Source organism: Osmerus mordax, chromosome 26 (genome assembly GCF_038355195.1).
Source record: "Osmerus mordax isolate fOsmMor3 chromosome 26, fOsmMor3.pri, whole genome shotgun sequence".
Lineage (NCBI taxonomy): Eukaryota > Metazoa > Chordata > Actinopteri > Osmeriformes > Osmeridae > Osmerus > Osmerus mordax.
Window position 1 is genome coordinate 1,847,840 of NC_090075.1, and position 12,452 is coordinate 1,860,291.

The window sequence follows — 12,452 nt, forward strand, 5'->3', positions numbered from 1 at the left end:
TGCCCATTTTAAACACAAGTGTCTTTATAAGTGTTGCTTAAAGAGTCACATAGGTTGAATTTCACTGAAAAGGAACGCCAAATATGCTAGGCTATAGGCCATTCAAAAATGCCCGTTAGACGATGTTTGTTTGAGCTAGCCTTCGCCTTCCTTGTTTACGGGCCTGATGCATTCTGCTAGCAATATAAACGATAAAAGGAACCCGTGAACTAAACCAGGTCGCAAGATTTTAACAGGAATTGTGACTTCCAGGCCCACATCGTTAAGATATTCTGCGAACTCGCTCTAACAATGTTTACCAGAAGACTAGCGAACCGCACAAACTTTATAACGAGGGTCTTCCGGTGAGTTTTTAATCCAAGTTTGCTTCTCATTGATTGGCATTGCACAGTAAAATTGTTTGCCCTACATAGCCTGCACTACACGCAGTAGTTTACACTGGCTGCTTGAAAAGTTTTTAAACGACAAAGTTCAAGAACAATAGGATAGCCTATTTAACTGGATAATCATTAGGCCTACAACTAGGTTATTCTGACGGTTTACGGTTTGAGGAAACTGAGATAATATTCTCAGAAACACTGTCATAGGATGATATCACCTCTCGAAGCAAGTGAACCAAACACCATAAATCAATAAGCTACATGTGACAAAAAATTTCCACGTTTTCACCACGTTTTTCCACAGCAATATCCTTCCTTTTTAAGTAATTTGGGACTATAAAAAAAGTTGGCCTGAAGGATTCCGTATCGAGAAAGCACTAACTAATCAATGAGGGCGTTTTTCGATGTAAACCACCTCCTGTCACTGCGCAGTGACGCAGCCACGCTTTGCTGAAAGCGATGGCGGACCGCTGTGTCCCCAGACTAGACCAGACACCGGAGGGAGAAAGTCAGTGAGGGATTTTCACCGTGTTCGTTTTTGCCATCAAACCACCTGTTAAGGGGAGGGAGGCCACCGTGTTACACCGCCGCCATCCCTCCCACGAAACAGTAGGCTATGTGGGACGTTGGGGTTTGTCAGGAAGACGTTTTCCGGGACAAGGTATAGGCAGAGCGCACACGGCACCGCGCAGCCTGACGCACGCGGGCAAGCCAAGTTGACAGAAATAACAAAACTCGCTTCAACAAGGGACAGTCGCACGAGGAATTAACGGAGGTTGAGGAGATTGCTGTTTTGGCAAAATGAAATTTGCGGAGCACCTTTCGGCCCATATCACTCCGGAGTGGAGGAAACAGTACATCCAGTATGAGGTAAATTCACATGTCTGTGTTCGGGAGTGAAACATTCTGATTTGAACGAGAGAAAAGTCTTTGTAATTAATGCATTTTATTTATGCCTTACATGTGATTATGCGAACCACAGTTAGTACATAAAACACGTATTTTAATAGCCCTATATTTGATTTGATACATTTTCTGTCACCAATTTGACTTTTATCCCACTTTGAATGGCGCAATAAAGACTGGATGTTAGATAAGGGCCAGCCTATTGTTTGAGCTATTGCAGTCGTTTATTAAACTATAGTTCTCAATATGTATTTTATGAGAAATAATATATGAGAATGTAGCTTGTATTATTATTGTTTCGGCAGTTTTTTTTCTCAATATATTATACTGAAGTATTAGTTCGATTTTTAGATGTGTAGTTTAAAATGCCTTTTTAATAGTACATTTATTTGCAATTTTCTATTTACTCTATATATTGAATTCATAATTCATTCATATTTATTTTCAGATTGTATACAGATACAAATATATTTCTTAGTCCATTTGTTGATTTTTGTCACTGTGTCTTTGTAAGCCTAGAAATAAGAGCAGACTGCTAAACAATTATGAGGTACACCTTTAGCCATGCACTACTATTGGACAAAAATACAATTATATTTAACTGCAAATAAAGAGAAAATATATCATTAAATGGAAGACTTATTTGCCAATTATGTGGTCTTTACTGAGATCTGTAGTGTTAGTATTAAATTATTTCTTGCTTGGTTCATTGAAAACCTAACAGGATAATTTTGTTGTTGTTGAAAATATCAATTATGAATGAAAGACGTTTAATTAATTTAATGTTTATCAAAAAATTGGACATAAAATACCACCTTTGAATAGACATTGTGACTGTTTGGTGGTGTGTGATAATCTATAATTTGAGAAGCGCAGTGTGATGGTTATATCCAGAGTGTGTTCTTTGTTGGGATAGCCACTGCATGGTAGTGTTTCCAGTATCACCCCCCCTCTCCTCTCTGCCTCGGTAGGAGAGGTTGAATGCAGACATGCTCTGACAGGGGAGCCTGCCAGATTCCATTTTACTCCATGAATTATAGACAAAGACGCTGATCTTCACCCCAGCCTGTATACCACTATCTACCACCCTTCTTGCACCCTTTTCCTAACAGCTTCCAGACAGGAAACAAGCTGGCAAACACCTCAGAAAAGGTCTGTTTGATATTAGAGATGAATTCAATCAACTCAATTTGTAGTCTTCATGAAGTCTTGGTGTTGGGGAGAGCTGGAGGTAAACACTAACATGGCTGGAGTCTTTGTCTATATGGACAGCCTTACACAGACGAGGACAGATGCCCAGCTGGATCAGCCATTTTACACCTCCGCTTGCGCTCACGCTAACAGACGGATGACCTGAGATGGATGATGTAAATCCTTTCATCCTCATGACAGTCATTTTGTTGTATTGTTAAGGTCATGAAGTATCAATATGGAAATTGTCACTGTGTTTTTGGAGATAGAATCTCACCCTTAGTCTTTGGAACGATGTTCCACTTTAGAATGGCTTTCAGTGGCGTTTAAATCCTATGGTTACAATATCACATGGATTAGTCTTTCCTAATTAAGATATTACAATTCTAATGACATATTTCCACATAATTATGCAGTAATTGCTTAGTGATTTCATCTTAATGGGGTTATGTTTCCCTAATGTGGCCAAGAGTGTTTTCAGAGTGATTCTTAATAAATGTCTCAATAGACGTCAATTGGTCTCAGTGCTGTCTAAAACATGTTTATACAATCCTATTAATGAAAATGCATTGTGTTGCGTTCCATGTACCAATCTCTGGTTTTCTGTGTAGATGGGTATGTGTTTACAAGGAGTCATTCAAATGTGTGTGTTTACTGCATACCTTGCCTGCAGCGCCGGCCAAGCGATCGAACCTGAGTGTTATGGCCGCGTGTGTGTGTGGGTGGTGGCTGTCCTGAGCCACAGGCTGAGAGAAAATGGAACATCTAAATACAGCCTGTTGGACATCAGAACATTAGCTGCTCTCGTCTCTGTCGACTCTGAACAGAATGCTGCCATGATTGGTCAGACTGGATGAATCAGCTCAGCCTTCCATATGGTTCTAGAATCTAGCCCGTCTCCATGTGATGACTGCGCTAACCTAATCATCTGTGGTCCGAAACATCCTGCATCACCAACCTTACATTTAGTCATTTAGCAGATGCTCTTATCCAGAGCGACTTACAGTAAGTACAGGAACATTCCCCTGAGGCAAGTAGGGTGAAGTGCCTTGCCCAAGGACACAACTTCACTTTGCACAGCCGGGAATCGAACCAGCAACCTTCTGATTAATAGCCTGATTCCCTAATCACTCAGCCACCTGACCCCAAACCTTCTCTGAAGGAGGACGTCCCTCACCGAATTCCTCTTCCCAAGGCTTCCTAAGTTTTTTCCTCCATTAGACTCTTTTTGGGGCGGGGCTGGGTATCGGTTGGTTATCGGTGTTACCTGTAACTGTGAAGCCCTTTGTGATTGCTTGTAACAAGAGCCACACAAACAAGATTCGATTTTGATACGGTTGTAGATTCCCAGTTTATCCATGAACAACAATCCTCCCCGTAACGAAAAGCCAGATTGCGTGTTTAGACCGAGCCGGCAAGCTAGCTAACCCCGACCCCTGACCCCTGACCCCTGCCTCAGAGCTTCATGTACAGCCACTAAAACCGCACTGCAAGAGCACTCGTTTGTGAAACACAAATTGCAAACGACAGGTTTTACTGGTGAACCCGAAGCACACTCTCTCTCGCCCTCGCTCTCTTTCTCACTCTCTCTGATCGCCTTGCCAGTGTGCCTCTATAAGGCTAATTAACCTACCGCCCACACACCTCCATTCATTTCCCTAGCATTCCCTATTCTGGGAAAGCGCTATTGTCTGGATGTGGAAGGGTGTAGGGTTCCCTGCTCTGATTGGCTTTGTGCTGTTGGGGCGGCCACACCATTCGAGCTGATTGGCAGAACTGCACCATAATCTCTTGCGTGCCTCATCGGAGGGAGTTTGTGTGTACAGTATGTACACATTCTTGTGCATTTGTATGCGTGAGGGAGGACAGAGAGAGAGAGGGAGAGAGTGTGATTGACAGGGTGATTGAGTGATAGATTAATGAGTACTGTTCATCTGTCTGAGACTGCAGTACTCTGTATGTAACAGCCAGGCAGTATGCAGATCTATACATCATCAAGACAGGAGGGCTTGTTGTCTTGCAATAGATTCCGTGACATCCATAACAGTGACAATCACGAGAAGGAATTAATATCGCTGGATCCATCATTTGCTGACTTGTGCAGTGTCTAGAATGAAATGGGGGAATGAGTGGAATATACAATGGGTAACATGCTAGATGTAACACGAATGCTTTTCATCCTGTTTTGTGTGTCTTTACTTTTCCGTGTTGTGTTTTTAGTGTCGTATCATAAGCAGTCTTAATTGGGGCCCTTGTTGTGTAAATGAGTGTGTGTATGACCAGACAGAGAGTGATGAGGGTGAGTGGGCTGGAATGTTTGGGCTTCTGTGTAAGTGCATGCATGATTGTGCGTGTGCGTGGGCGAGAGACCAAGGCCCTTCAGTGCTTTTACCTGTCCTCTCTGATCACCTGTGTGGGTTTGGAGGAGCAGCAGAGAGCTCATGCTCGGTCTCGTTTCCAGTGTAAAACAGGTGAATCATATCAACATCAGGTCAGCCAGCTCCTGGATGAACAGCACAGGCTTGATTCTCCCTGAGGGAATTCCTGTCACTGTATGTTTGGGTTTAGGTCTTCTTTGGTCGTATGTTTGACAATACAGCACTGCTGGGAATGTTGAATAGCACAAATTTAAAGTATGTATAATAAAGTTAGACGTCTTGTTTTGAAAGCTCAGAACATCTTACTCGAACTTAGTCGTGTTGATGATGAATTGACGTGCAATGATGGCGCTCTCGGAGGTTGGCGTTGCACTGGTATTACTGCACACGAAAGGGTTGAAAGACTTGAACGTGTAACATTTTGTAAAGATGACTTCATGTTCTGTCTTCTGTTCTGTCACTGTGCCAAACGATTGAAGTGTACAAGGATGGTCTCGCTATAGAAAACAGAGAAGATATGTTGAGCTGCAAGCACAGAGCCCCCCCCCCTCCCTCCATCTCTCCCCCCTCCCCCGGCTCCTCCCTCCACCCCTCCCAACCCCCCACAGAGGGGACATCTGGTCCCAGACCAGTCCTGCTTTCCTCTCCTCTCCTCCCTCCCATCCTTCCTTCTCTGAGACGCTCTGAGGCATAAGGTAAACAGGGATCTATTAGGGTTCCCAGAAGGATCTGAGTTTCTGGCCAGTCAGCACCTGCAACATCGTAAGGAAAAGTGCCCGCCCCTCACCCCTTCCCACTGATGCAAGGCAAGATTAATCAATGCCAGAGGAGTTTAAGCTAGAAAACCCTAGCAAACGATTGATGAGGGACCTCCTAGAGTCATGTTACAGTGCAGTTGCAGTGTTAACGGTTAGCTTTTACAGTCGGTTGCGGTTGTAGTCTACAGGTTGACGCCTGTGTGAGTTGCCCTACTGCAGACTCATGGATATTCCCAGGAGACCCCGCCCTGCCCCTCCCCCTTCCACATCACTGACGTCTCCATGGCAATGCATACGGCCATCTTGATGAATGCCTGAACCCCTGTGTCTGTCAGGCTTTCTCTCTCTGTCCCTCCAGTTATTAGACCGGTTCTTTTGTATGTCTCCTTATGCTCCAATTAGTCTGGTCAGGACCCTGCTGTGTGGCCCTCCCAACCCGCTTCCATCCAGCTTTTAGACGGACCCGTTGTAGAGATCCAGCCGCCTAGCCTGGTCTTGGCCTTGGCTGTACAGACTCATTGTTTACCCTGGTGGTCTCCAGTGGTAGGCCTGAGCCCTATCAAATGAAGTGCCTGACAGGGAACGGCGTTCCTTATGAGAGTGGGTTAGGTGTAGCTCCCTCGGCGGCCATCTTTATTACTGGCGCAGGTAGAGTAATAAAGATGGCAGGTAGAGTAATAAAGGGTTCCGCAGGCCGAGAGCTCTTCATCCAGCCTTCATGTTAGCTACTGGTACTTACAAACCACAGTAGCTAAATTAATGAAAAATAACAGATAACAGCAGAAAGAATGACACACAACAATGGAAACTATGACACCATATATTGATATAGATACAAAAAGAAGAAATATAGTTGCAGATTAGTTTAATGTATGTTTGCTTAGCAGGGTTGATTTTCTGGTAGATTTTGTACTCAAGAAGAGAGAAGCGTATCACTTTTTAATATCTGTTCATCTGTTTCCATTATCTTCAAGGTCACTCTGATTGGAGAAACAGTTATCTGTAGTTTCTGTCTGTGTTTTAATTGGACAGACATGCAAGGGCTGATGGGAAACGGAGTCTGTTGTGTTTGACAGTTCGGACGCTATCAGTACCACGACACGTCTCACAGGTCACGACACCAATTACCACCCCGGCTGAGTTTTACTTGGTCAATGTTAATACGCAGGCAGATCTCATACTGTTTTCATGTAGTTCAGCTTGAAGGGTTGTCGGAGCCTTTCAGTTTAAATTCACTGGGAGGGCCGTGTGTGTGTTTCTCTGTCTGTGTGTGTTTCTCTGTCTGTGTGTGTGTGTGTGTGTGTGTGTGTGAGTGTTAAACACTGACCTGTGTCTCTCTCTCTCGTCTAGGCGTTCAAGGATATGCTGTATGCAGCTCAAGATCAAGCTCCCTCCATAGAAGGTATGAAGTTCCTCTTTTGCTTGTCTGGAGACACACACACACACACACACAGTACTGTGCAAAAGACTTAGACACCAAAGATTTTTTACATGAATATTGTCTTATATCTATATATTTTTTTGTCCTGTGTATTTGTGCGGCAGTGCAATGTTGAGAATTTTTGTTGAGTGTTTTCATGTCATTATTTCGCAAAGAATTTTTGCAAAACTTTTGTTGTTGTTGTTGTTGTTGTTGTTGTTTGGTTGTGTGCTTAAGACTCTGGCACAGTATTGTACACACGCCGCCCCTAGCCCCGCCCCTCCTCTAGCCCCGCCCCTAGCCCCGCCCCTCTCCGTCCCCGCCCGTTTTACTGCGCCCGTTTGGGCACCACCATGGTAAAAGTATTCCTCTAAATATAGAGGAAACTACAGCCAGGCAGATGCTCCCAGACACACAGCGTCACCGCAGGGACGGCTCCCCCAGCTGGGTGGGTTGGAGATCAAGACGCTGGCTAGAATTACTGCTCAGCTTCAGAATGCTGACGGGGCGCGTCGGGAGGGAGCGTCGCTAACGGCTACGTTTTCCACGCGTGTTAACAGAAGTAAACAAAGTTCAATGGTTGCAGTTGGCAAGAGAAACCCGGTGACCCTGTTGGAGAGACGGTCTGTGATTGGGTGAGACCTCATGATGAGTGTAAAGGGACGGTCTGTGATTGGTTGAGACCTCATGATGAGTGTAAAAGGATGGTGTGTGATTGGGTGATGCCCTTTATGACCCTACTGGACGGATGGTAGTTTAAGTCTGAATCCTGATGCTCACTTCCTATTGATCAATGCTCCAATTTGCCAGAAAGTTAGTATGGTCTTTATGCATGTGTGTGTGTGACTGAGAGAAGGAAAGAAGATGTTCAGGTGCAGAAGAACATCCAGTATGACTCATAGGTTCTTTCCCGTCCGTGGAGCTAGGAGTGCGTGTGTGTGTGTGTCTTGTCGGCTGTAACGTATGAGCTGTCTCTCCTTTAAACCCTCTCCTAAGGCTATTAGATGTACTACCTACCATGGTGATGGATGACACCCTGTCACACGCAAACACACACACATGGGCCGTCGTCATAGGGATCAGGGATAGGTCACGCATGTCTACAGTACCTGTCAGCCCCTGTGAGGACCCAGAGGGAAGTGGGGATCAATTCATCCCCTCCTGACTGTCCACACACACGTTACGACACCTGGGATCGGTCGCAGAGAAGGAGAGATGGGGGGATGGAACGAGCTTCACAGAAAAGGGGAGGAAAGAGAGAAGAAGAAAGAAGAAGGTCTGGAGCAGTGTGTTCTCCAGTCAGTTGGTGTTGTGGTGAAGATGATGGAACGCTAGCTGACTGCGGTGTTTCCTCACACACCAACGCCTCTGTGTCCAGCCTGATTGAGTTCCACCAGTTCATGATTTCATTAAGTCGCCTCCCAGTGAAAGACTAATTATGGGAATGTGATTTAGGTTATGGGGGGTTATCCTCTGTTCACCTCTCTCTCTCTCTCTCTCTCTCTCTCTCTCTCTCTGTCTCTCTGTCTCTCTGTCTCTCTGTCTCTCTGTCTCTCTGTCTCTGTGTCTCTGTCTCTCTCCTGTGTGAGGTCAAAAAGAGGGAAGTGGGGAGAGAGAGCGGGCGAGAGAGAGAAATTGGAGAAAAAAGGGAAAGCTGGAGAGAGAGAGAGGGAGAGAGGTGGTTTTTGGTATTCAGAGAGCGTTCAGGTGCCTAAGGGAGACAATTTAAAGGGTTATTACAGCCTGTCAGTCCATTTCCCATCTGTTCATCCACTCCCATACCCGCTCTCCCCCTCTCTCTTTCTCCCTCTCTCTTTCTCACACTCTCATGCCCACCCTCTGTGTCTCTCGCTCCCTCTCTCCTCTCCCTCTCTGCCTTCTCTCCCTGCTACCTGATAGAGTTGTACTGTGGACTCAGCACGTAGCATGCAGCCCTTTAAAGCCCCTGTTGGTGTCTGTGTCAGCCAGTGGGCTGTCGGCTGCGGCACAGGAAAGCCTACTGTAGCTAGGATGCTGGGAGGGGGAGGGGAGGAGCAGGGGGGAGATGGAGAGAGAGAGGAACAGCTGGTCTATAGCCAGTCTTCTCCTGGTAGATGAGGGAGGGGAGGAGCAGGGGGGAGATGGAGAGAGAGAGGAACAGCTGGTCTATAGCCAGTCTTCTCCTGGTAGATGAGGGAGGGGAGGAGCAGGGGGGAGATGGAGAGAGAGAGGAACAGCTGGTCTATAGCCAGTCTTCTCCTGGTAGATGAGGGAGGGGAGGAGCAGGGGGGAGATGGAGAGAGAGAGGAACAGCTGGTCTATAGCCAGTCTTCTCCTGGTAGATGAGGGAGGGGAGGAGCAGGGGGGAGATGGAGAGAGAGAGGAACAGCTGGTCTATAGCCAGTCTTCTCCTGGTAGATGAGGGAGGGGAGGAGCAGGGGGGAGATGGAGAGAGAGAGGAACAGCTGGTCTATAGCCAGTCTTCTCCTGGTAGATGAGGGAGGGGAGGAGCAGGGGGGAGATGGAGAGAGAGAGGAACAGCTGGTCTATAGCCAGTCTTCTCCTGGTAGATGAGGGAGGGGAGGAGCAGGGGGGAGATGGAGAGAGAGAGGAACAGCTGGTCTATAGCCAGTCTTCTCCTGGTAGATGAGGGAGGGGAGGAGCAGGGGGGAGATGGAGAGAGAGAGGAACAGCTGGTCTATAGCCAGTCTTCTCCTGGTAGATGAGGGAGGGGAGGAGCAGGGGGGAGATGGAGAGAGAGAGGAACAGCTGGTCTATAGCCAGTCTTCTCCTGGTAGATGAGGGAGGGGAGGAGCAGGGGGGAGATGGAGAGAGAGAGGAACAGCTGGTCTATAGCCAGTCTTCTCCTGGTAGATGTAGTTAAATCTCAGTGTAACTCAATTAGCCCTGTGATTATGAGATATCAGTGAACAACAGCTATGGATAATAAACATAGCTATGGGAGGAATCTGTGTGTGTGTGTGTGTGTTTCCTTACGGGAACTATTTAGACTATAGGAGGTATGGTGCTGATGGTGCAGACGGTGTGTGTGTGTGTGTGTGTGTGTGTGTTAGGGCAGGACGGGGCTCCCTCTCCCTGCAGCCAGGGGAGGGGGAGGGGTGATTGTCCTAACGATGCAACACACACACACACACACACACACACACACACACACACACACACACACACACACACACAGGTCCTAGCTGTGACAAATAGGCTGTAAAGGAGCGCTCTGTGTGGCTCTATAAACAGCTCAGATGGAAACCAGGCTGTACAGGCGGTTTACAGGCTGTGTTAGTGTCAGGCACAGTTCTGTACCGGACAGCCTATCTCCAGTATCTGACTGTTGTATTTATGTATGTGTGTGTGTGCTCTGCTCCCTTCTGCTCCTATCCTTTCTGTTCCTTTCATGTTTTATGCAGCACAATCAATACCTGTAGGAGCCACAGTTGCCCCACATCCCCTAGTACCACCCAGGTCCAGTCCCAGCCCCTCCACTCTCCCCTAGGTCCAGTCCCAGCCCCTCCACTCTCCCCTAGGTCCCTAGGCCCAGTCCCAGAACAGCCCCAGGGCTAACCCACATCAGACCGCCAGCCAGCAGGTAACTCATTCAGCCCATTCAACACAGAGCCCAGTGCTCACCAATCACATTAGGCTGGAGACAGACAGTCAAAGAGGCAGGACGTCTGAGGAGGAAGATATACTTCTCTCTCCGTAAAGCTGATAATATAAAGAGGGATAGCCTGTGTGTGTGTGTGTGTAAACGTATGTGTGTGGTAACTAAATGTTTGTGTTTTCCTAATCGCGCTTGTGTGTGTGTGTGTGTTTGGCGGAGGCCCCAGACAGGCCCCCCTGTCAGTGTGTGTGGAGGGGCTCCAGGGTCTAGCTGTGCTATCATCAGAGGAGAGACACAGACAGGGTTGATGCCGGCTGAGAGAGCAGGATCCTGCTATTAGACTCCTATCACACTGATCCACCTCCAGAGAGGAGGAACGAGGAGGGGAGAGAGAGAGAGAGAGAGGAGAGGAGGAACGAGGAGGGGAGAGAGAGAGGAGAGGAGGAACGAGGAGAGGAAGGAGAGGAGGGAAGAGGAGAGATAAAGTGAATTCAACCCATAGAACATAACAGAATGAAAAGCCCACTGTAAAAAGAAACAAACACATCAGACCCCCTCTGTCCCTCCCTGGCAGCTACGCCTCAGCCTCCATGTTTTATTCACATGCTTAGACAGGGCCTTCAGCCTTTTATCACTCTGATTAAAACTGAATAAATAGAGTAATAAAATCGACCATCCGAGCAACCTTTCCCATCCAGCTGTGTGTGTGTGTGTGTGTGTGTGTGTGTGTCTGAGTGTGTGTGTAGGGCCGTGTGTGTAGGGCCGTGTGTGTAGGGCTGTGTGTTGGGCGTGTGTGTGTGTGTGTAGGGCTGCATGTGTGTGTGTGTGTGTAGGGCTGTGTGTGTAGGGCTGTGTGTGTGTCTGTGTGTAGGGCTGTATGTGTGTAGGGCTGTTTGTGTGTGTGTGTGTGTCTGTGTGTAGGGCTGTGTGTGTAGGGCTGTGTGTGTCTGTGTGTAGGGCTGTGTGTGTGTAGAGCTGTGTGGCAGTGTGACAGTGAATGAATACTGATTTTGTTTGCCCGGCCTAGCTAACCTAAGTGTGTGTGTGTGGCCGGCCTAGGTAATCTCCCTAATGAAGGCAGGAACATGAATTGAATCACACCCACTGATTTTCTCGCCACAAACCTTGTCGTCCATTTTGTAGTTTGTATGTGCGCGTGTGGTTATTACTGGATGTGTGTGTATAGTGTGAGTGTGTATGTGTTTGTGTGTGTGTGTCCGTAGGAACAGCAGCAGTTATTTTGCGCAGAGGATTGCCTCTTCGAACATATTTGCATTCTCTATCCTACAAATCTTTTGTAGGACTTAACTGTACCTGCCTTGATATTCCACCTGGCTTGTTTGTGATCCTGGTATTTGTCTTGTCGCCTGACAAGTGAATAAATAAGTTGGAGGTGAGATATGCTGTCTCAGTAGCACAGAACAGGAGAAAGACAGACAGGCGGACTAGAAGCAGGTAAATAAACTGGTTGACAACTAGCTAGGAAGAAAGGAAAGACTGTACTGTCAGGTAGACAGTCCAGCGTGGCAGCCACAATAGCCAGCAAGATGAACACTCAGACACTAGTCAGCAGGTTCAGTGGCTTTGCAGCCCTGGTCCCCCACCAGCCTGCATTATTGATGGCCTGTTTTTTTCCTTGCGTCAACTACCAACCGTACGGTGCCTTAGAGCCCTAATGCTAAAACTAGCTCAGAACCGTCCGTAACCCGCATGCCGCTACGCTGAGCGTAGTTAGCATTAACGAGGAGAAGACTGCAGGCATCGACTCACTGTGTGCACGGGAGATCGTTAGCGAGGGAGACGACGCTAGCATCGGGGCTA

General features: G+C 47.1%; 1 protein-coding gene across 2 annotated transcripts in view; it reads left to right on the top strand.

Moving 5' to 3' along the window:
- The first annotated feature begins 898 nt into the window (after positions 1–898).
- Positions 899–12,452, top strand: part of xpr1a (xenotropic and polytropic retrovirus receptor 1a) — a 52,307-nt gene continuing 40,753 nt past the window's right edge. For both annotated transcript variants that reach the window (XM_067229949.1, XM_067229948.1), the window contains exons 1-2: positions 899–1,250; positions 6,964–7,015. In XM_067229949.1, the coding sequence (XP_067086050.1) occupies positions 1,182–1,250; positions 6,964–7,015 (121 nt within the window). In that variant the 5' untranslated portion in view covers positions 899–1,181. The remainder of the gene's footprint in view (positions 1,251–6,963; positions 7,016–12,452) is intronic.